Raw genomic sequence first — 26,472 nt, forward strand, 5'->3', positions numbered from 1 at the left:
GTACTTCGCGAACGCATCCTTACAACGATACTAATCAAGAACGTATTCAGATTCATTAAACGAGAAAAGCAATAAATATAACGCGCTAATAAAATCTCGCACAACAGCGGAAATAATAATAAAATATTACAAGACCCCGGGATTTTGCCTAATTAATTTTGTATATACGTTCTTTGGGGCTACAATGTCTTGGGACTAACATACAATGAGTCGGAAAACCGAAGGCAAGGTGGTAACAAGATCCGCGAACGTACCAAATTAGAATTTATGATTGTATGTGAAATTGTTAGAACACGTTTCAATGTAAGATAATGTTTCCCCGTAACAAGAACGGGAGGAACCCAACTTTCGGGAACCCGGAGAAATGCCTAACGAACTTTATAATTACTTAATGTTACGTATTGTATTGATATGAACTCGCCGAACTTCCAATAACACACGTGTAGACTTCGTGCTTGTTTCGTTTCAGGATAATTATTCTTAGACACGATGATTGCGTTTTTTTGTTTCAAACATTGTCTATTTTCTATCTAGGACAATATAATTACTTATAGACTTTATTATCAATGTGAAATCAGATAATTCAAAGTCATAGTTCGTTTTATTGAGGAATTCATTGGGTACAGTCATCATGCAACTGACTGCTCACGCGCGTCACATATCGTGGTATCTTATTTTGTAATCGGATAGTTTTACAAGTTAATTGTCAGATGGGTTCAAAGCCATGGAAATAATGAAAGGGATAGTTTTATATGGCTTTGTGTTACATAAATAAATATTTGTAGAGTGTCAACAAACTATTCATTCAAAAACTAAGATTAGGTGAAGAAAAGAGAGGTGAAGAAAAGAGTGCCAAACTCATTTCGAGTTTAATCTGATTCTATAGATAAAATCCTAGAAATCAATATTTAAAAATTATCCATAAAGCTCAAAATCTGGAACGAAATTAGAAAACTAGCCACAGACGAAACGACTAAAATTTAGAGCGCAATTTTCAAATTGCCCAGCGGAGCGTACGAACTACTGAGCCGAAGTTGCGTGTTAGCGCCAGACCACTGGGAGTCAGGACAGTCGCAGCTGCCGGCCACCCGCGAGCGTGACGTCACGACTGTATTGACACGATCGAACGTCGATATTGGAGATTACGTCACTGATAAGTCGATTGAAAAAGAAAATATTTTAGATTTTTTTCACTTAGGATACGGTATCTTCTTATAAATAATGTGTGCTCATTATGTCAGAGTAGTGTGAGTGTGTCTTTACTCTTTTTCTCTCTCATAAACGATGACACTCTTGAATCGGATTATCTTAAGATTATGAAAAATTAAGGTGTCACTGAAACAGTATCTAAGACAGATATCATATACAGACAGTATATAAGAGATCTCATAGAGCCTTTAACTGGTCGTGTACTCCATTGATTTAATGTTAAGCCACATTTCAATGAATTAGCAAAATCAAGCTGGTTTATAATTATAGGAACGGAGTTTAATCGCGTTTTAATTATAGAAACAAACAAAAACAAGGGGTTTGCACGGACTTAGCGAAGTTACAGAATGGGAAAGTTAATTCCGAATTGTTTGTTATTGAAGAAACTGTAGAGCTTTGGGAAAGTCACTGAAGAATTCTCACTAAACCCGTGAAAATGGGATTGAAAATGTTTTCCGCGCCGGTAAATTTAAGTAAATATAGGAGCGATTATAATTGAAGTTTTGTTTTCTATGCTCTTTAAGACGTATCTTGACGACTTTACGACGAAAACCTATCTTTGATTGCAAAGTCAAATAATCTAAACATAACTTGAATCACAGTTTAGTCTCTGTTCAAATAGATTCATATATTCATTCTCATAGAAAACTTCTGGTCTAATGGCCCGAGTTACTTTAGTTAAAAAATTCTTCACACATTGGTGTAGAGAACTCTACATTTGGTCCCTGAAAATCAGCCTTGGTATTACCGGTCCACCTCTTCTTGGGAAATTTAATTTGGACCTACAGGTCGCACACCGGGCCAGGCAGACCGCATCCGGCGTGGAAATCGCTTATTGATCTTTCATTTTCCAGTGTAGAGCATTTTGGTTCTAACTCTATTACTAAAGATGCGGATGCTGTTATTTGCAGGGATACAGAGCTGTAGTCTCATGATGTGAAGACTTTTCACTACGTCTTCATAGTCTGAAGAATTGAACTTTTACAATTCAAAGATTAGATATTTTCTGTTGATATTTTATACAAAAGCACATATCTACATTGTGATCGTAGCCAAAAGATTAATTGTACTAGTTAGACAAAAATAACACACAGTTAAATTTGCAATAATCTTGCTGATTATTTTAGAGATTCATGGTTTATGGAATTCTCGCAGCCTTCCACTCATGCGTATCACCTTACACTTGTTTCGCTGTATGTAATCAGAAACACGTAAAGAAAGTGTTAACAAAACGCAATAAAAATCCGATCTGTCTACATGGAGCTCGATACATCGAATGTTTGTATCGATGAATCGAATGCACGAATCGATTGTAACGACGTCGATTGCGGGCTAATAAATTGTTTACGTTGATCGGTGAGCTTTGTTTAGCGCGACCACACACGATCGACAGACGCCGACGCGCGCGATTTGATTGCAGGATATCGTATTAATATTACCCGCAGACATCTTGAAAGTGCTATAAAGCCAACGGCACATTGTGCTAGCGTCTAAAAACGTCACTGCCGACGTTGCTAACGACCGAGCAATTACAAATCGGAGATAGCATTCAAAGAAGATGCTCGTAAACATTTTGGCTTTTCACTCAAATATTTGCACCAGACCGAATAGTGATCGAATCGTTAAAGCAAAATTAATTTCAACTGGATGTATCAATAAAATCAATGCTGTTTGTGTCTGTCGGGGCGAAGACGAATCAGTTTACATTGCGCCGTTTTATGCCCGTTCCGTCTACTTATTGGTTTTTATCGGGAATTAGTGCTTGTTTATCTAGCCCGAGTGTTATTGCCGAGTTCCTATAACCGACATTGTTTATTTGTTACTAAGTTCATTAGCGAGACTCGCCTGAGCTCGCTGTAAACAGATTATTTCATAGAAATTAACACATTGTTTTTCTTAGATTGCTTAAAGCTGAACGAAATTAAGACTCTCCATTTATAATACTTAATTACTTCGTAAATAAAATAGAATCCAGTTTACAAAATAATGTTGTTTCAAGCGTCATATAATTTAAAATATTTGTCAATATCATCAATATCTTTTACGAGTAATTACCCAACTTGGTAACTACCAATATACATATTTAAACTCAGACTGATATTTTACAAAGAGCTCAAAAGCAATTATTTGTGCCACATATCGCGTATAATTAAACTTTAAACAATATTCACAATGGAAGTCTGCATTTTAAAGTGATATCAAATTTTTACTGAGTATCAGAAACACTCGAAAATTGATTAAGCGAGTTTTCCACGAGACCACTGTGCACTCTAGTTTATGAATTGATTGTTAAAAAATTGAATCCCATAACATGGCGCTTTTTGTGTAATTGATGGCTCACGCTCACTCGCCAGCAAATGAATTTCATGAGGACACTGCTGAAATAAATTCGATTCCACTAAAATGATACACGAGGAACTAGTCAACGCCATATTTTATTTTTTATCAATTATTTAAGTGCCTAACCAAAGAAATTAGCGTTAATATATTTATTTAAATTAATATTTGTTTCTTTATACACTTTCGATGTCATAAATGATAATATGGTAATCTTCTGTCATCAAAACTTTCTGAAAAAGAGAAACAAGAACAACGCACAAGCACAGAATAAAGTTGTTTAGTCCCATGATATATTTAATCGATCGAGAATTAAAACGTAATCTAAACACAGCCTTTTAAATTAATCATCAAACAAAACATCAAATCTGCAAACATCGAACATCAATAAAGCATTATTAACTCATCTCGCGCCCAATAATACGTACTAAAATATTAACATCCCAATCGACGGTCCGCAGTCGCACACGCCATTTAATTTAATAAACTGTCAAAAAGCTGTCGGTGCCCGTTAGTGTTTACAAATGGACCGGACATACGTTTTCCGCCTTGGTTTCCCCGTGGGGTGCGATTCGCGCCCCCATGATGAATTCACCTTTTATTTTGTCCCACTTCGCTCGATTGAGAGTGATTTTTGAGCGTGAATGGGCAGCTAGTGTAATTTGCCACTGACAGGACGAAATATGCATTGAAAGGTATAAAAGGCCGGCCAAACTCAATCAGGGTCGCGTCGCCATTTTATTGTTTTGAGCTACGAATGGCGTGGCATGCTCATTGAAATTGTTGCCTTTGATCAACGCGATGTTTTGGTAGCCTTAGGTTTGACGCTAAAACGGTTTGCTATGAAATAAATGAAGTTGATATTGTGGAATATTTGAGTTCGTAAGGCATTGATTTCTTCAAATTGCGTGAAGGCAAATTGACCCTATAATAATTTAAACAATATAATTAAATTAATTGCTCACCAAGTTATATTGTAAGTTAAATTGTCACAATATGTCACTATCTCCATATTTTAAGAAGATACTAAATACTATCTTGAGAAAAACTACTGATATCAATTATAAACATTGTATTTGATTTTAAACACAAACGTTAACATTTTAAGATTCAATGTTGTATCAGCTAGAGCCAACGTCTGTGTGAATCCATTTGAGTTAGCTTCATGGGCAAAGTTTCAATTTGCAATATCCCGTTACAGACTGCGAAATCTTAACGGACTATTTGAGAACACCCTCGAAAATAGTGATGTCCCGCTTATTTATTCCCTGAAATACTACATTCCCATATTTAGTACGCACTCTTTATTTTGCTTCTGTATCGTTACACTAAAGTTTTATGTTTTAAATTAGTTTCAATTAACGATCAATTGGTCGCTCAATTAAAAAGGTACCTACACATAAATTCTTTTTTTTTATAAGAAAAAAAGAAAAAGCTCTCTTGGAATTGTGTGCCTTAGGAACTCTATACTCATGCTCACTAGGGGTTTTTATTCTGCCCATATTCTGGGCACCACGTGAAAAGCCATAACTTACTAGAATAACTTTCGTTTTCGGTTTACTGCTGCTCCAAATAAATAAGCTCCGCGACTATTCTCCGGAAAAATAAATCGCATCAGCACATCACTAGTAGAGGAGCAGCAGACAATAAATTATTTAATAACCCCAGGTTTCCCCGGCCCGGGCTTAATCAGGGAATATGCGTCGGAGTCACCTCTTTAGGAACAATTAATTCGACCCTGATTAGGGTTTTGTCCTTTGAAGGCGCCATTGTGGTTAGTAACTGAATGTTCTTCTGTCATTGGCAATTTATTTTGGGGTACGAGTACTTACTGACTTCATTTATCAACTCATTGACGATGTATAACTAATTTTTTAAACAATTTATGTACCTATGTACATAAGTGTGTCTAAATGACAGTCTAAAAGCTGAAACACAAATACATTTTTCGAATCTAGATTTGTGATGTTAAACTGACGATCTACCCAATTAGTGTTTATTTCATAATCTTTAGGAATACAAAAAATTTTGGAAAGATAAGAATTTTCTAAACTACTCGTATTCTATAAAATATTCGTTTGAAGTCCTTTTCAATCAGATCAGATCTCTTCAGAAGTTGTAGCGATCGCGTTTCGGATCGGGCTGTTCAAACGGGCACTTTACATTAGAATCCTTCCAAGTTGATTTGTTTAATTCCTTAACGGTTTTGTGTTTCAAAGCTACCGTAGTCCCATCTGTAATTTGTGCTAACTGGACGCGGGTCAGCGGTGTCAAGTTATTTCTAAGTACTTCACAACTCACGGGTTACAGGAACTACTTATAAAGTATAAACATATACGACACTCGGTGGAAACATTTCCACGTGTCTATATATGTATTGTTATCTTTGTCACATCTACTTACTTAATATTTTTCAATAGAAAAATAAAATAACAAAATATTGTTTGCCTTTTCGATATCAAATATGATACAAGACTGGTTTTGTCAGATATGAATATGATGATTTGTTTAAACTAGTTTTCTTTTACTCGTATTTAATGTAGAAGGCCATTATTGGAATCACGATATCAACTGGTTCTTTTCTTTTTACATGATAATGAAATTTTTATTGAAAATATCAAAACGAAACTACGTTTTGTTAAAAAAGAACATATCTGAATCCGTTTTTTTTTTCAATAAACTAGTTTTCTTTTGTTTTTCTTTGGACTCAAATCACTTTACTCATACATACTCGTAATATCCTTAAAAGAGATTGTTTGCAACTTACCTAGTGTATCTAGCTCTCTACCTACAGCTACATTAATATTTACAGATATACATACATAATAGGAAACCATCTCCCGATTGTAAGCGAAACTTAAGATGGATGATGAGCTCTCCAGTCTGAAGGCAAGTTGGCTGGCACAAGCTTAATTATTAACTTGCTAGTTTGTAGGACTTCTAGGTGATGTATCGTTGGATTCGAGCCGGAAATCTTGGAGATCGGTTACTGATATTGTTTTAATGAAGTATTTTTCTTCTAGTACTGTGTTATTTAATTTCAATTGAAAATTTCTGTCACGCCATCATAGATATTTCTTTAATTGGAAAAGATTTGCACACCTACTTATATTTTTAACATCGATAGGTATTCTTTTTGTTTATTTAAACATTTTCTTGCTAATTCTTGTCTTTCACTTGTCTAATGCAAGAGTAAAATAAAGCAAAAGTTACACTGTCACAAATCACATTTTGAATTTAGACACGATTTAGGCTCGGCGTAATCGAGTGAGCTTCAACCTTTAATTTTCTCTCGAACAAAATGTGAGAAGGGGTAGCCCATTTGATGTCCAGGGTCGGCGAAGTTCGAACGCTTTATTACTGTGTCCGGCTTTAAGTGGGTGTAAAGTTTCAACACCCTTTGATTTACTTGCAGCGCGGGGAATAGGTGCGACGGATCGCGCCAAATTTGTTTGAGCTTTGTCTTTTTTCATTGCACCATTCGACCGTTTTGTTTGTGTTTGAACCTAAGCAAAAACAATACTGCTTCCCCGCATCTACATACGAGTATCTATCGAGTCGATATCACACCGGGGACAACCGCTTAATGGGACCCGCAATTATTACTCTAATACCTTAAAGGACCACTTTAATCCCCTAATCGGAAGCCAAACTAACGTGGCGCCGTCCCGCATAGAAATATCTTAAATTGGCAACACGGTCCGGCGGGCCGACCATAAAACATCTTAATGAGTACAGCCAGCAGCTGCGGGCCCCCATATTGCCGCTCTCATATCCATGCAAACTACCCACCGACGACGTCTTAGCGGCCTTACTTTCCTCCTCCTTGTTTACAAGTCGACAACTAATTTGATGCAATATGTGCATAGGACAACATTACGGCCGCTATCTCCTCCGTGCGTGTCTTGCATACATTTGCTTCCTTCCTCGCCGCAACAAGGCTCGCCACGGTAACCCTTGAACGTACCCCCATATTCAAATTCGGCCCCGGCCGGTCATTTGGACACGGATTTGTTATAAGATTAAAGGAAGATTTCACTTGTGTAACAATATGGCAGACGATTTACATATTTCGTTTCCTTATTAGTTTCGGGATATTTGTTTTGGGGCCGACGAATTTACATCCACTGACCGATTAAATGGCCCTTAGGCGTCTTTAATGGGGGTGCCGCGTGGTCGTTGTTGGCCTTAGCAAATGTGTGCTTATGCGTAATTGAATATTTTATGGGCTAGAGCAAATTTAGTACGGACACTTTATTGATTCCGCGAATATCCGCCCCTCCTCGGAGGATTTCATTCGCACAGCTAAAAATGGAAAAATATCACCGGGTCCGTGTTTGGAATGTCAACAGACGTTTTCGCCTTTTCAGTTTGCCGTGTGTTGATCGTTTGCATTTATCTGTTGACTGTTTTTATTCCGCGGTTGACATTTACCCTCTGTTTCAACAGGCTCAATGTATTCCCAACGAGTTTCTTTCATTCGCGGTCCGAGTGCTCGCGCTGCATTACCCCCATTCAGGCGGAGATGGGTTCACTTAGTTTCCTCTTTTTCAGTGCGGCCGGGTTAATTCCTGGATCTTTATTATTCGAGTGGTCGGTGTATGGCTAGACGAGTCTGTCTGGTAGCGTAGATTGTGTGGCGGAAAGCAAACTTGAATTGTTGGGTCGCCGCGTGGAGGTAATGAACGCACGGGCGGGACACGAGGCAGCTGCAGGCGTCTGGCCGGGGCGGGGGAGGGAGACGCGTCCTGTATGCACAGCGCCGCTTCCGCATTCGTTAATGCAAAAGCGAGCACAGACTTCAGGTGTACATTTTCAGCGCTTGTGTGCTTTATACTCGATGTTAAGGCGTGCATCTTTGTGCAATGCTGAGCCTTAATTATTGTTATATTCTAGCCTGTCTACGCTTCAATATAGCGCCCAGACTCCGAGCGCGCTAATACGTGGAAGCTGTAAAGCGAAGATAATCTGAGTCGCGCTTTACATTTTGGCCGATAAATGCATAATGGAAACAGGAGCAGACGTGGTCGACAGCTCGTACTTTGCGTTTTATTTCTCTCGTTTTCATTCCATTCTGCTAACACAAAACCGAATAACCCGCGGCTTAGCAATTCATTACTGCATTCGTTCATTTCGGCTTCATTAAAATCGCATTAGGATTAATTTTTCTCGTCCCCATTTTAATTCGCAGTTTGCTAAGGGGATCTCGTCGGACGGGCTGCAATCATCTATTGTCAATATTTGTTGTTTTACCTGCGCCTGTGGAAGCGCCCGGCTTTACACTACTGGTAATATGACGATAGGGCTTTTTTAACTTTACTTTCTATCGTAATTAATTAACAGCAGCGAATTAGTTATCAAACACTAATACATTTCATAAACATCTAGATATAGCTTTTGTTTCTAAAGTAGTACACTAAATTATGTATTCAAAATAGAAATAGGTTATTTTAAACATCTATTCTTTAGCCCGGATGAAGTCTAGGCAGGCTGCTAGTTTATGTTAATCTATGAAAATGCAGCCGTCATGGTTATTATTTATCCTTCTTGATCTATTTCACATTACATTAATAATCTAAAACGCATCCACTGTCCGATGCACAGTTCCAACTAAATCTAATGTAAATCGATATTTCATTCTTGAATCGATGCAGTGAAGCCTCACGAGACATTCGCACGCGATCCCGGCGACCCCTGCCATCGAATATCTACAATATTATTAATTCAGGCATATTAATAAACGGTGTCACGTTTCGACCACACTCGTGTCGCAGGAAGCATGCCCCGGTGAACCATTCGGACGTAAATAATACATCGATCCCGAACTGCATCGATTTTTTTGGCTCACAATCGATTTTTAATCCATCTGTCTAGTGTCCGTCCGATTTTTAAGGTGTCATATTACGTCGGAGTTTATTTATTTTGAAGGTTTTATACAGAAACGTAAACACTGAAGGGAGCAATCAAAGTTTTTATACGCGATAAAAACTTGATCACTTGGGAGGATTCGGAAACTGCCGACTAACACTCGGACACAATCATCGTTAATCGGACATGACTATTCGCTTTTAGTGTTTTACAGTCGAGTCGAGATTTGACAATATTTTTAAAAAGAGAAGCGTATAATATTAGTTCTTTTTTGCAAAAGATCATTTAGCATCAGGTTAGTAGAGCACTGCTGCGTAGGCCACTTCCAATACGCACTGTTGCAAAGACGTGACTTTCAAGACTTTCGTAGCATCTTTTTCAGGTTTTTCGTCGTATTTTCGTCTAATTCGTTTCAGTAGCTTTAATAAAAGTTAAGTATCTTCTCTTTGCTGTGTCATTTTAAAATGCAAAATAAAACTTCGTTGTTTAAACCCTTTCAAACAAAACCTGTAAGTGCAACATTATGTACGCCTTAACCTCTCGCTGCCACCGCTGAAACATTTTGTAGTCAGATTGCCCGCCAATAAAACCTCAAGCGTCGGTTAGTCCTGAAGTAACATTGTCTTGAGACATGCAACAAAATTCGACGTGACTTTAAAGTCGAATTTCGCCTGTACTCTACCACAATAGCCATCGTATCATTTATTCTTAAATTATTAATTAATTAATGGTATCTTTATGTTCTCACGACTATACCAGCATACAATACACATTTTATGATAACTGATTGATTAAATTCACAAATCATGTAAAATGGTTAATCCTATATTAAGGCTGAGTAGTACCACCTAACTTTGACCGTAACTTTAACGATAACCGGTGTTTTTTGTACGGAGTTTGACAGATTTTTGACGTTTGTCAAAGCTAAAGTAAGATGACCCAGCCTAATTGTGTCATAATTGAAATAATGACGTAACAGTGGGATAGTACACTATCCAGCAGAGTATCATAGTCAATAAGTAGTACCTACTTATGTTATAATTTATATTTTTTAAATGTTAGGTACCTTAAAATTAACAAAAAACGGCTGTTACAATGCTTTCAAGTTCAACAAAATATTCGGTCGTCCAAAAAGTGTATATTCGCGTGAATACTTCGATTACTATTCCCGAATATTGGGCACTGAAGAAACACCATCGGCCGCCAATATCCTGAATCGAGCATTTCACGCTCGGTAAGTTCGGCTGTATCGATACGGATATAATAACCACTGGAATGGTAACTATAAAGCGAGATTGTATTTTTTACTAACGTCGTAAGAAGTCGGAATGTCCGATCCGCCCTTTGATCGGTTTGATAAAAGTATCTCGCGGAAAATTTCTCTCTTTTCATTATTTCCGTGTATGAACGATTTGGCCTGGACGGGCTTTAATAAAATTGGTCAAACGACTACATGTTACGTTATGACAACGATGTAACATTTATATTAATTTGATATTAACTATAAAGATATTTTTATCAAACTGACTTTGCTACTAAGTACCTAAATAGCAGTTTTTGGCAATGATGCATTTTGTAGAGCCCGTATTCAATTCGTACGACATTCAGTATAGATTGAAACTCAAGATGATATTTAACCAACCAAAGGATCGAATGTATTTGAATTTAGTTTTAACTATCATTCTAAACTACAGACCTAAGACGAAATAAATAGTAAAACAACCAATCATCCACAAAAATAATAGCAATATCGCACAACTAGTCCGGAAATATACCGCTTTATCGGTAAAGGTCAATCGTCGGTCGTAACTTAGTCCCCGACAAAAACAATAATCCCCGCAATTTTGAGGAAAATGTTTATCGCGAGCGCCACCCGCTCATAAATACTCGTGGAGTCGCCGAATAAAACACAAGAAATAGATAAAAAGCTAACTGTCCGCTGCTGGCGTGGCGGGGACAGCTTGACAAATGTTGTAAAGGAACCTCCTTAAAGGACTCGCGGCTTTATTGCAAAAGAAACATGTCGACGTCTTGTACTTTCTATGACTTTTGAAAATGTCTAAAGTCGACGACTCATGTTGGCTGGGTTGGTGTGTAAACTGCTTTACACGAATGCTACATTTTCTGTCCTTTCGTACACTGATATTGAACAAACTCAGCATAATTTTCATAATATCATTACACTAAATTACACATAAAGCAATCAAAACTGAATAATGATATAAAACTTAACAAGTTTCTTTTTTACTTTTTTCGCTAACGTCAATTAAAAACGTGTAATGCGTTATGCAGTTTATTCTTACTTATTAATGTATCTAATTAATGTATTTGTAACAAATGTATATCATTTCTAATGACTAATCAACGGTGTTTATTTACCGAAGTCGAGGATCAACGAAAATGTCACAGAGAACTAAACATGTGCATCCAAAAAGCAATTTATTTTATCGAGTGTCACCAAAATGGCTTCGTCATAGCGAAATGGAACATACGCCGATGATAACTGTCGTATCTTATCTGTCCGTCATTATTTCATACATCTATCGGAAAGCCATTCCGACTGCGCCTGATTTTATTCTAGGCAATTTATTTTCAATAAAGAACTATAAAAAGACTTATCTAAATCGTTCGGCGCGAAGAAGGGGGCCGCGTGAATGCGATTCTTATTTACGTCATATTAATATTGGGGTAAGAAGAACTATTCTTTTAAAAACGCTTTCATATGTATGTTTATGAATGCGTAATATTAATATACATACATACAATAATTAATACATCCAGGCCTACATATACATCTGCTTCCATCCAAAAAATGAATAAAACATGTAGTATGAATTTAATATGTACAATATTGTACCATAGCTAACATAGTAAAACTAAAAAACAATAAACATCGACACATGGTATGTAATCGTTAATACTTAAATCCAGTAAAAAAGGAACAAGCTCTACAAGCCGTATGAATTTGTTGCAAAATGAATGACGCCACAGCTTGAAATTACTCTCCTACGTTAAATTATTGATATAAAGAAGCGCAGGAAGAATCCATCGGAATAATAATTTCGCTTGGAGCCATCGGGTAATGTTATACGATGGCTCTCGTATACCACGGCCGTCTAATTATGAGCACTAAAAACAGTAATTTATATGTTTAATCTGCTATCTTTGAACATTTATCGATATATGTCATGATTGGCATCTATTTCTTTACATGTAAACACATTCACTTGTAGAAGACAGTAATGTTTACGTTTGAACATTTGCAATGCATACCTACACAATATAAAAATCTAATCTAACAACATACTTTTTATAAAGATAGCAATTTAAATTTGTACAGGCAACCAGACTCATTTACATGTTATTCGAGCAACAGACCCTAGGGGACCGTATCAGCCATTTATGAGTTGAAAGTATTAAAGAAAAGAAACTCAATAGATATAAAGAGATAGGTATAATAAGTAGAAAAAGAAGCCGCTTGCAGGGCTCGCGGCGTAAGCCCCGCGGAAGGCGGCATTGTTCGGCGACTTTAAAACGGAACGAAATGAACGAGGGGAAGGAAATCGGATGAAAATATTAAAAGAATACACGTTACGTACGAAAAGAGAAACGTTACGGATCGGTCTCACTCGCGGCCGTCCGCAAATATAATTTGCATAGCCAAGTAGCCCAACTTTTGTCTGCAGCGGATGTTTGCAACCATATTCGTTCGTTGCTTTTTAACCACACTCTCATTCTGTATCGGGTCGGGGTTTTTATTGCATTTTTTCCCCTTTGAACGGATTCCTTCAATATTTCGGTGGTTCGTTTTTATTCATACGCTCGGTCATCGAATTGTTTCGCTTCATATCACACGCTTTGTTGTGTTCTGTTAATTCTTTTCTCAAGTTTGGTTTTTGAACTTTCGTGTCATTGGTTACATTTTGTAGAGCCTCATTGTTTACAATTTTTTTCTTGATAAGTTCAAAGTTGATACTCATTTAATTATTCGACGGACTTATTAATAAAACACTGTCTGACAACGCGTCTTAAAATCAAAAGCATTCAAGAATGAAACAATAGAACGATTACCATAATATGAAGCACTCTCAAGTGCTTTGAAATTAGAACTATCGCCGACCACAGAGAGCAATAAAAGATTAAAACTTTTTGTTCAGCCAGTGATCCAGCATCTGTATGAATCGAATTAAATAATCGATTGGAGGATTATTACGATTCATCGTCGGTTATGAACTGTGAGTGAGGGAGCTACGGGCCGGATTACCGATCACAAAGCGGAGCCGACGAGCCGTAGACAAATATTGACTTGTAGAAACAAAAGAGCCGGTAGATCGCCGCAGCCGTTGTACGTGGGAAGAGTGAAGTGAGTGATTGACATTCCGTTTCAGTTGGTTACTCTATTGTAACATCACATCTTAACGCAAAAAATAGGAAGTTTCCACTTCACTAAATTAATATTACGGAGAAAGTGATTTTTGTTACACCGGCCTTTTGCTAAATTGACATAATCATTAACGCGTTAATAGACAAGAAAGGTGAGATGAAAAGGTCCAAAAATAAGCTCCATTGGAGTGAAAAACTGTTTTCCAGAGGTGTTGGACTGAATCGATGCTCGGACTCGATGGTCCATCGAATTTTCCACTGAACGGCACTTTGGACGCAAACCTTTGTATTGACGAGAAATTAACTGAAAAAGGACGCCTTGGGCCTAATTTTATTAATGAATAAGTTGAGTGCATCGTTGCTCATAATTTGTAGAGTAAATAATAACTAAATAAACAACTCGAAGTTATTATGAAGCATAAATTACCTACTATTCTTTAAGCAATTTCTAATTCCAACACAAAAAATGCAAATCGAAATAAAAACGCGAGTTTGCGATCCGTGCATTATTACTGTGTGTGTCGGAGGTCGCCCGATGACAAATGATGCGTAGGAGTCGATCGCTAGTGAACTCGCCCGTTTCATTAGCACCAACATTAATTACTAGCCAATCCTTAATGAGAAAACGCTTTCGTTTTGTTTTCATCCGCATATTCCGTGTACTTGTTAACATTGATTTGATCTCATGTTTGACGGAGGTATTATGAGCGCCGGCACGTAATTTGAAAGCATTACTTGGCTCATAAAAGATACATTACTAGACTAAAAAAATGGAAACAGCATCATCAAAGAAAATAAATATTAAAACTTCAATCAAAGTTACTCGAGGCTCGTAGATATTGTAATTTCCAGTATGGCTCGGCGCCGCGGCAGGAGTTGTATCTCATATTTTTATTATTTTATTATTCATGTCGTTTCCATAAAACGAACGGGTTATCCGCGTCCTCATCGCCCGGCTTCATCAAAACTCTATCTTTTGCGATCGTAAGACAGATCTCCGAGTTATCTTGTGGTCTAAATTGGGCGTCAAAGCGACAACCATCTTTGACTGTCCATTTTAAACAGTGCTCTTCATGTGTAATTTAAGTGAGGGAATAATTTACGGTGAAGTACATTTTAGCAAGTAGCAGGTGGTAATTGTGATAAAATAATGCAATGTTTACCGAATCGAGCCGAAGGAAAATAGGACTACTTAATGCCCACATTCTATTGCCATAGTAATATGGGTTCTACATGTAAGACGGATTTGAATTAAAACTATTTTAAATCAAAATTTAAGACGTATTGTATGGTATGCAGAACAATATTTGTAATAAGGCCAGACTCTTGTGTTTTACCCCAAGACCCGCGTGCCGCCCCTCTGCCTCGGCGGAGGCAGGGCCTCGAGCGTCTATCAACACGTGCACCGACTCAATCATTCGTCAATCGAACCTCAGAGCGAAAAAGATAGAAACATCACGACGGCATACATCCGAAAGAGAGACCCCGACGATTCGGACGATCAGCCGATTATCGACGAAGAAATGCCAAAACGAAAGGTGGTAACTGCGGACGAATCGAAAGATTCCTTGAACGTATTATGAGATTGTTTTCAGATAAAGAAAAGGTGGTGTCATAAGAGCGAGAGGGACAGATGTTAGGTAATTTCAGGTTCGATCTCGTGCATACATTCGCACGGGTATAGATACAGTGTACAGAAAGTATGGCGCATTGCACGAATACATGCTTTTATTTCGATGACCCTCGTGATGCCCTTCGGTACCACCTAATTGTTCTTTCGTCACGGTAGACGTTCGGCTTTTATTGTCCTTCTACCTTTAACGTTGCCGTATAATTTGATTACAATTGACAATCCACGGAACTTAACATGAGCATTACTAATTTATAAATCTCCTTAAAAACCCCCACCTCATAGCTCAATAGTACAAACGCTAATTTTTGTTTTCTTTACAGTGATGTATCAGAAACGATTAAAGAAAGAAAGAAAACAGCGGCAACAAATCCAGGATCAGCTGGAAATGGAGCTGAAGAGAAAACAGAAGATTGAAGAAGCGCTAAAGCAGTCTGGAGCGCCGGCTGAGATCCTCAGAATTGTCACTGGTACGTAGTTCTGTGCCATTTATCTAAGTAGATCATATAGTCAAGATACCAAAATATAAACTCACATTATGTTCACTGGTATGTAGCGCTTAAACGTCGTGTTCCCTCAGAAACTAATATTACCTCGGCCTGACAAGCAACATGACCGTCTTGAACATGTCAAAATTGTCAATACTATCATTATCAGACTTCAACAACTCGCAGTACGTGTGTGCCCCTGACATGTTAACTTGCCGTCTGTCAAACTATCTGAGTATTAGCTCCATCTTCACTTGCACGTTTTCGTACGTTAGTCAATACCCGTCTGCGAAATTGAACTTTATAAGTGAAGTTATAAGATTCGTTTCTGATGGCTGTTGAGGGCGATATGTAACTTTGAGCGTTGTTAAGCTGATATGGAGTGCGTGATGTAAGAAGGGTGGGTAAACGCTGGTGAAGGCTTGTACTAATCTCCGTGTCAGGAAATCGTTTCGCAGACCATTTGAAACGAGGGTTCGGCACTGTACTAACACGTATTCGAGTTCAATTTCTTGCATAATCCCTGCTCGCTCCACGATCAGTGACTCTTTGATTGGCAATAGCTATTGTTAGGTTCACTGAATTGTTCTTTTATCACTAATTAAATTGTATCATTTAGCGTGACTAATTAAATTATATCAGTGTAAAATGTAATATAAATTATAGATTCTTCTAACAATTACGCCAACTAAGTAGAGCTTGTATTTATTAAGTGGGTCATATCCATTATTTATTTTTATTAAATATTAGCACATCGGAATCTTCGAATCGAATAAATACGTCTCACAAACGTGATTCAATATAATTGGTTTTATTGACATCGTTTTTATTCGTTCGTCAATACTGACGATAAACAATGTCCAAGTTATAAAATGTACAAGTAACATATATCAAACTAGGTATAATAATACTATAAATCATTTTGCTGCTTCGGAATATATCATTCTGCTAATACGAATGATGACACACCATCATTGAAGCCGAGTCGTTGTAATATATCAAGCATGATGGAAGCAACTGGACAGGACACAAAAGTGCTACGACTTTTTGCGTAGCATTACTTATAAATTACTTTTTTTAACAGAAAATCTTCAACCACCGGCGCCAGAGACTCCTCGTTCGGAGCGCGAGAACGGTTCCGAGAGCAAGCCGCCTAGTACGGAGCCGCCGGCGGCTTCGCCCCCCTTCCAGAGGGAGCCGCCGCGTACGCCGGACAAGCCGCAGTGGAACTACCCGCCGCCGCCCGTGGACATCATGAGCGGAGGAGCCGCCTTCTGGCAAAACTATTCTGGTAAGATACAACCCCTTTTAGCCTTTATACCCTCAGTGTACACAGTAGGTAGGTACAGACCGGTCATTGTGGCAATTCTTGGGGGACTTTGTCCAGCAATGGACGTCATTTGGCTGAAACAAGGAAAATGGAAACCCTAAATGATACCTGGACACCTGAAAAGTAGATGCAACATTGGTGCCTGAATGTCCCTTGTCTTGGTCAGTTGGAAAATTAAGAGCTTTGTCTTCGTGACTTATCCACAAAAGGACTGTGATTTTCAAATACATAGAAAGAAATGTTTTCAGTCAACCATAACGATACTTTTTTCCATTGTCTAGACTGAAAATCATAACGAAGTTGTTAGTAGTTGTAGAGAGGAATGAGTTTTTACAAACGCCACTTAATGGATTATCGACAAGAAATTAGTAATTTACTTCGAGATATGATTAATTGATACGTCATTACGTCTGTGGATAAACAATAATTTGATCAATCAATACTTATTTGTCCGACAGAATCATCTTCGCAGAGTGGATATTAGTGCGTGATTTACACACACAGATGCAACATAAATTATCAGATGCTCAATGTGCAGTGGCGTGTACTCAGAATGTTCAATAAACGGCAAATATTGTGGCAACAATATTAGTTTCCCGATATGTACCGGGCCTTAAAGGAAAATGTATGGTCCAACAAAGGGATCTGAGGATGTGTACAAAAAATGCCATCATACGAAATTTATACTCATCATATCGCATACCGCATGCGTATCGGGAATTTGAAGTATTTAAAAACACGAAATGAACAATACGGAGTTTACCGTTTGCGTCCTGGGGGAGTGGGATTCGACATTGGGTTCGATTATTGCATTCTTTTCTGTTATTGGACTTCTGTTATGAAAAGTTCTGACCGCGATTTTAAATCAGATTTTTTATCAATCACTGATATTGAAAGTCATATTTTGGCCATGAAGTTCCTATTGGCCCGTTTCTATCCTAGTTATTTGACCATGAATATCAGTTTTCAGCATTTTCTTGATACTAACATATTTGGTAATTTCAATATCTAAATAACGTCATTCAGCAAGGATCATCTATAATTAAAATCCTGACTTAATGACACGTTACACTTCTAAAACATTCCCAACTCCATTTCAAAGATGCAAAACCTCAAAAAGTCACAGAATGTCGCGATGACACTATCAGGTTCACACAAAGCGCCGTTGTTTATTTTTTATCAACTCCCAAAAGTCGTTGGATGCATGATTGTGTAGAAGTATTACTACAAAGTAAAAAAAAGTAGGCGCCGGCGGGGCCCGCGTAGTTTTTCCATTCATGGCCGCCTCGCGGCGAGCCCAGAAATTTCATTAAAATGCACCGGCCATGCAATATGCACCGCTGTGCTGCATGCGAGTTTACGTTACTTTTGATGGATATGAAAGCTGCCAATCTGCTTTATAACTATCTTGTTTGTCTTATCCATGCTATGTGGGTTTAGCTAAATAACGCTTTTCAAAATGCTAGACGTAAGTAGAGCATCTTGTGATTCTGAATTACAAACGCTGAACACAGAATGTAAACACAAAAAAAAATGTATTGAAAGAGAGATTTATGTAGATGTTACAGGAAATGTATGAATTCTAGGAATTGTATACTATTCCTAGGAAATGTATAAAATATTGCTTCAGAGATTTTTTAATACGCACATATCCTAGGACATGTATACTTTTCCTAGGAATTTTATAGAATTCCAATATTGTATTAGGAAATGTATAAAACTAAGCGGCACAAGCGCGGTCATGTGATTTAGTGCCCCTCAGTACGCCTAAAATTTTATTTAGACAAACCACATTGACCGATAGGTACTTTTAACTCACAACTATTATTGTTTAGCCTGAAAGTTGTTTTCGCACTATTATATTTTGACTGAAAAAAATATTTGCCTATTGGCATACCTTTCTTTCGGCATCACGCATATTACGCTGAAGTATTGGAAAACCCTAATTTTAACATATCTTTTATTAAACTATTATTGACATGAAGGTTTTAGTACTCCTGTAGCTGGATAACAAAGTCTCGGTTAGGTTAGGTTAGACTTGCGACCTTGTCACATACACAGCGGCCGCGGCGCGGGAGCGCCATTTAAGTTTCGGAAAAAAAAAGAAATCTTAATTACATTTCCGATTGCTGTTTAGGAAATGTGTAAATTTCCTAGGAAATGTGTCTAATATAATTTACATCACACATTTCCGGGTGATTTTAGGACTTATACACAAATCCTAGGAATTGTATACAATGACGGATTTCATACATTTCCTGTAACATATATATGTAATGCTCACGAAAAATGATCAAAAAATAATAAAAGATGATCGATATCTTATCAGGATCAAGATTTGTTTTAACATAATTGGGCCCTAATAAGATTCGTCATGCAAAAATTTTCGTCATGCACTTTAGTAGAGCGAATTTTAAATCTCAATCAACAAAAGGGTTGAAAAGGCAAAAACATTGATACCGATTTAATCATTTCCTGCATTTTGCCGACGAGTGGCTTTTACCGGCGAACTGCTTTTCAAGTAGAAATTGCAAGTAATTTAAGTGTTACCTTACCCCAAGTATCTAAACGCACGCGAGCACGCAACTACGAACGCTTGAAGATGGGAAATGCATTCGAGTTTTATTTCGAATATATCCGTGACCGACTGCGCCACAAACTGAACACGGATTTTAAATTATCTGTTTGTTTTATAACGGTCCTACGGTTCTTGTTAGTTCTTCAACTTTACTGACACAAAACAAAATAAATTGACAAAAGACGATCGATACGTGATTTTAGAGATATTAATATTCACTCCAACCCGCATGCTAAGCGTGGGGATTATGGCAAAACCCTCCACTATGGTGGAGGAGGCTCATAGTCCAGCTGTGGACTGTAAAGGGCTGTTGATGATGATGATGATGAATATTCACTGGACATGATGAATGACATAAATATAATTGTAGTACCTATTATAATAACTACTTGACCCAAATTATAAAAGTTTTTGTGGTTAAATATATTTATTTCTCAAAAAGATTACAATGCAATCACTTACAGAGAAACATTAATTTGTCTTAATAATAATAAACAATACAAAAACGATTTAGCGTAGCAGTTCTATTAAAAGTGATTTTTTATTTTTATAAAGCAGGTAGGTGCAAATTAAAAGTTTTTAAATGCGTCAAACCAAACCGTCTTCTTCATTTTTAAACTATGTACCTACCATGAGTTTACGTTAGGTGTACTCGCTAGCGAAAACGTCAAAAATCTCTATGGAGATTTTGTTTCTTGAAAGTAGCCGCTAGGGGCGCTGCACAATATGTCATACAATTAATGTCATTTTTTTACGCAGTCGCTAGCGAGCACACATAACGTAAACTCATGGTAAGCACACAGGATGAGAATGCCTAATGGCATTAAGTTCGCCTAGTGTTAATATTTTGGCATTGAAGTATAAATAAATAAATGTTTAACCTAGTGGCTTATTTTCAGCTACAAATAACTAAATAACCATTAGATAAATGCATTAAATAATGTTAGTTTATTGTACTATATCTTCTCCTAATGAAACCTCTCATAATGAAAAATCACGTGTACCTATGCCAAAAAGTAACACAAAATTGACAGATGAGGTAGAACAGAAGCACAAGAGGGTTGTAAGCATAAAAAGGTTGATAACAGAAAAACAAAAATTAAAACTTGGAGCCTTTCATCAACTTTCCTCGGTGCCGTCGGTGAAAGAAAAAAAACATATTTTTATTATTCGTAAATTAGAAAACTTTTTCTGCGTATTTCCAACGAAACAGGGCTGGGTCAAAGAAAGTAAAGGACTTAATTACTTACAATGAAAAGTGTCTATTCAAAATGAATACACCGTTTCAATATTTCCTGGAGTTACTAAGGAAACTTAAATAAACACCTGAAGTTAAATTCAATCTTCTTGTAACAGATGTACCTCATACTCCAAGTTACAATTTATAAAACCGCTACTGTAAGATGGATAAACCCGATGTTACATAAGTAATATAAAATTGAAAAATTAATAAAGCGGAAACTTCAGCAAGCTACTTTTTAGGTGAGCTTGTAAAATGAATGGAAATAAAATTGTACCGCACAGGTGCGCTCGAAACCTTTGACGATATTAACTTTTTGTTTATGCTAAAGTAATACAGCATTATGCTTTTCCTGAACTTTGTTTGCGTCACAAGTGAATTAAATAATCAATTTGGTTTTTGTTGGCGGTGTGCTCATTGTTTAAGCCTAGAAATAAACTCAAGCGAGTTACCGAACTCTGTCGCGGTCACGAAGGAATTGAATCTTTTGAAAATAGTAAAAAGAATGAGCTTAATAGAAAATCAATCCAATCTGTATGATTCGTCGCGGTCCAATTGAGTCAAAACAGTAGCACCTCTCGGGCCGGTGCCGCGCCGTCCGTCCATTGTGCCCGGCTGAAGGACCTTATATCCCCTTACCAGGTACTCGGTCCCTCCACATAGACTCGTTTCTCGTTTGTAACCAACCCTTTGTCGACAACCTTCTCAAATTCCCAGTCGAAGAATTAATCATCCGAGTTTTTCTGTACATTTTTTACAGCAGTAATTAATTTCGAGTTAACAACCGAGGTGTCGATTGCGTTGAAAATCGTTAAAAATAATGAGCAGTCAGCACATTTTCTATTATTTGCTCAAAGATATCAGATGTCAAAAAATTATAAGATTCTGATAAAAACTTAAAGACCGTTCATCAGGGTGACATGAAACTATACTTTAAGTTTTTCTTCTGATGATATTGTTTTTTAATGATTGGTTTTTTGTCACTCTATTTAAAGAAACTGAATAATGCAAAAATTGCATTCTGTCGACACAGAGTGAGTAAGCAGTGACAAATTGAACATACTTTTTGCTCGCTCAAGATGAACAGTTTTGTCAAGTGAAACTGTTGTAGACCGAGTTATTTCGTGCTGTAATCATAAATACCTAAATACAAAAAAGTCTCATTGTAGATACTGGATTTGATTTACGTTTGTTTCTTTTTAAACAAATCGTTTCACGTTCACATTTTAATGTCTGTTTTTGTCATTCGATGACTATTCGGTCAAAACGAAATGGGAATAGTTCTTGTGAATGTTTTTGTGCTGTAACTATGATCCGTGAAAGTTAATTTTATTGTTGTATGATGTAAACCAGTCAGCTGAAACTCTCGTTAGATGAATCGGAGCCACTTAACATATTTTATGCAATAATTTGTTTAAAAATTAGTCGAAAATAAGTCGCGATGTCGAAAGATGTCGTTTACTAAGTTAAGCAGTATATCATTATAGTTATTTGAAAGAACAAAAGTGGATTACTGCTTTCAAAGTAACCGGCAATTCTGTTTTGGAAGAGCCAAATGCAAAAATATTACGTATTCAAACAGACCTAATGGGACATTTAGGGGTGGCAGCGAAGTGAAACGGCAAAGGCCGAAGCTTTTAAGTGTATAATATTTAATTGTAACGCCCTAGGCGTATAATCTCGCCCGGGATAATAGGTTTCTGTTTCGGGACAACCCTCGATGGCGACACTTGCGAGTGTGATGCCCTGCAGCGGGTTTCCACTGAAACAATCCGATTATAATTGAGTTTTTAATATTATAAATGTTTTTAGAGCGTAATAGCTTTCTGCCATTGTTTATTTGAATAAGTTTTTTGATCTCAATAATCAAATCAAAACATAATTATACTCGACAATATATTATACTAATTATATGTATAGTTTATTGACTAATACAATTTTATTGCAAAATCGCGCCTATTACAAGTTAAGAAGGCACAGTATTGGGCCATCCTTTAGGTGTCGGTTTGGTTTAAACAATTCAAACAATATCTTCGAGATGAAAAAAAATTAGCGCTGTAAATCTGGACACTCAAAGCATAAATTGCAAACGAATGTCGGGATGAGAAATTGAATTCCCCGTTGAGAAAATGTTCCATCAAAGTAAGCAAAAAACGCGATTCCGTTTATACCTTTTATATCTCGTAAATTGCAGGAGGCGGCAAGCGTTGCATGAAATTGAATAAGCATATTTCGTAAAACGTCGACGTTTTGGGAGACAATTGCCTTACCTCACCTACTCTTGCCCCTTCACGAACTTTGTCAATTTTCCTAAAATCTTATTAGAGGATCGCTTTGCTGGAAACGTGTTTTCGTATCCTTATTTTGTCTTTATTTGTATCAGTGCCAATGTTGTGTTCCCGTAAAACTAATAAGTTACCGTAGGTGTAATAATATAAATATTATTTTAATTAGTACACTCGCTAATTATCCATTTCGACAATAATGTCAGCAGACAAGCGACCCTTTTAGACGCAATTTAATAAACGCACGAGTATATTGCGAATGGTAGAGTACGTCTGCCAAAGGGAATATCGAGTATTAAATTAGAAAGTGTCATACGGATGTGAAGTCCGTTTGATGTGTTGCCCTTTCCGAAAATTAATGACATTTTCCGGGGCGCGACACTCGTACTGACGATGAAAATGTACAACTCAATTATGTTGAGCAATTACTCAACAAAAGATGGTTCGCGTATAGTTTGGAATGCAATTTTGCATATTAATATTAAGAGGGAAAAAGTGTTGTAGGTATGATGTCTTTCAAAAATTAAACAATCTGCTCTTTGGGAGTATCTAACAGCCAAAGTCTGACAATTTAAGGCTGAGTTGCTGCACCAAATTACTTTAACCGTAACTTTAACAATAACCGGTGCTTTTTGTGTGGATTTTGTCAGATTTTTTACGTTTGTTAAAGTTAAAGTAAGATGGTGCAACCCAGCCTAAAAGTTTGTTTTCGAGACACAAAAGCTTACATCTAAATAAGAAAGTACAAACAATAGCACATCAAAGTGGCATCATATGTACCTAATTGTAAAAGGGGCTATTTGGGACAAGACTGTAGTAACCTGGTTTCCGCTGTACTTAATGATAAAGTAGAATCAATTAATGGAACTTGTATGTCTCTTGTCAACAGAATCCCTGGCGCAGGAATTGGAGATGGAGCGCAAGTCGCGGCAGCAGGCGATGGAGCGTGACGTCAAGAGCCCGCTGTCGGACCGCGCCGGGTACTACAAGAACTCCGTGCTCTTCAGCTCGGCCACTTAGCTACCACACCCCGGGGCCCCCGAGTACCCCGACAAAGAACACGACAAAGACGCCGACGAGAGAAAACCAATCATCAGTGTCAAACCCGAGTTCAGGGAAAAGTGATCCCAAAGACAATTGACATCATCGGGAAACTCGATTCCCACGCAAAATCGATAACGTTCATCAGGTAGTCTTAAGGATTTTCGCGATACAGATCTCGATGAAGTAGACACTTCCTTTGATTGAGATTAATTTGTAAATATTGTTATTTGGAGTAAGAACGTAGATTTCGTGGCGTTATGGCGAAGTCTTATGGACTCTTCTTCCATAGTGAAATTTGTAAATATTTCTTTAAATTCATAGACGTAAGCTAATACGGTTTTATCGACGATTCATGTAATTTATACGTCAATATTTTAATCCTTTATTAAAGTACCTATAAACTTATCATTAAATGCCATATTTATGTATTAAGTGTTCACTTTTTGTAAATTTTTAAAATAATTCATTAGCATTTCTTTTACTTGATTCATAATTTGTACCTACATACATATCATAAGCTTCAATTTGCTGATTTGAATGAATAATGGTGGGAATTGATGTAAGACTGCATTTTCGAGGATTTTTCCAAAGTTAAAAGGAATTTCGATTGGTTAATTTAACTACTTTACTAGTCTCAGCGTTTTTCTACAATGATAAGTGTTAAGTTCCTATGACACGTTTTGTTTAAAAGTATGAAGGACCATATCGTCAGTAAAACTGCAAATTATTTGTAGGTACGCGTTTCATTGTTAATAGTATTGTATAAAATTACGTTCAATAGTAATTACGATGAACCTTACTGTCGTGTAATTTATTCAATTTTAGTGCAATGATTAGATTTAACTGAACTAGTGTATCTCTTAAACCATAAAGTGTACGATAGTTAAGTTAGTGATTTTAAAAGATACATTTTTACAATCCTTTATTGACTGAGATAACGGTTTTTGCGTACAATGTCACTTAAGTATTTTCTTTAATGGTCATGACGTAGATGCTGTATAAATATATAAACGCTGTGTCTCATATCCACACAGAGTCGGTGTATATTGGTAGTTTCGTAATGTTAAGAGCGTAGTGTAACGTTATACATAATAAAGTATAAAATAGTGTTATTTATATTGATGCTTAGTTTTCGGGACGACTTTGAATGTCTAAAATAGTTAATTTAAAATCTAGAGATTGTATTGAGCGTGATATTGGCGCTTGGCTATTACATTACGATTGATGTGAGAGCGTTATATCACAGTACAAATAATTCTGCATGAAAGAACGTTCACCTTTCTTTTTGCTGTACTGTGGCACAAATGGATCGGCGGTTTTTACAAACCAAGCAATTGGGTCTCGAATAGTCAAGCGCCGATGGAGAGAGCGCTTGATGCAAATAATTTCATATTATCTGTATGGGATAATGCGTCGTAATAAAACTTACTTAGTTGTTACTATAAATGTTTAGCTGACGTGTGAATGTGTAAAGAGCGTGAATGTGGTACTTTTGTATCGGTTATTTTGATTTCCCACAAAAACCTGATTGTGACAATACTGTTTTATGAATAAAATGTAAAGTATAACGATCGATTTCAAGCTGCAGTGTTGTCGTAGTGGTAGTTTTATTTCGTCAATAAGCTGAGGCTTCTCGTTGTACCTATAATTTTACACCTTGGTTATAGTATGCAATCTTGAAAGCGAGTATTATTATTTATTATTTCTATTAGAATTATTATTAATTTACTTAAAATTGTGTGTGTGCCTTGTATCGTAGATGAAAATATCAAGATTAAAAGTGAAAATTATCAGTTCGTGTTTTGTTGTTTGACCCCTTTTACCCATGCCTGAATTCAAAATTTAGTTGATTCAACACATTATATTATAATACCTACATAGATAATACTTAGACGGTGATAAGTATTCAAAGTAAAATGCTAAAATAATCGAAAATGGAAACTTACTGTATTACATTAATTCTCGTGAATACACACAATTGTCTATGATTCCAAAACAATATTTTATAATAATATCATTACAGATAATTTAGGAACTCCCATACTAAATGAATAGATTATCGAGTACATACTTATAATAA

The 26,472-nt window shown here is 36.8% G+C and overlaps 1 protein-coding gene across 9 annotated transcripts in view; it reads left to right on the forward strand.

Annotated features, from left to right (window-relative positions):
* Nucleotides 1-26,185, forward strand: part of dac (dachshund family transcription factor) — a 160,778-nt gene extending 134,593 nt beyond the window's left edge. For all 9 annotated transcript variants that reach the window (XM_028322106.1, XM_028322099.1, XM_028322101.1 and 6 more), the window contains 3 exons: nucleotides 15,751-15,897; nucleotides 17,000-17,206; nucleotides 24,238-26,185. In XM_028322106.1, the coding sequence (XP_028177907.1) occupies nucleotides 15,751-15,897; nucleotides 17,000-17,206; nucleotides 24,238-24,368 (485 nt within the window). In that variant the 3' untranslated portion in view covers nucleotides 24,369-26,185. The remainder of the gene's footprint in view (nucleotides 1-15,750; nucleotides 15,898-16,999; nucleotides 17,207-24,237) is intronic.
* The last annotated feature ends 287 nt before the right edge of the window (nucleotides 26,186-26,472 follow it).

Source organism: Ostrinia furnacalis, unplaced genomic scaffold (assembly GCF_004193835.3).
Source record: "Ostrinia furnacalis isolate ACB-3 unplaced genomic scaffold, ASM419383v2 OfSCF7594, whole genome shotgun sequence".
Taxonomy (NCBI): Eukaryota; Metazoa; Arthropoda; class Insecta; order Lepidoptera; family Crambidae; genus Ostrinia; species Ostrinia furnacalis.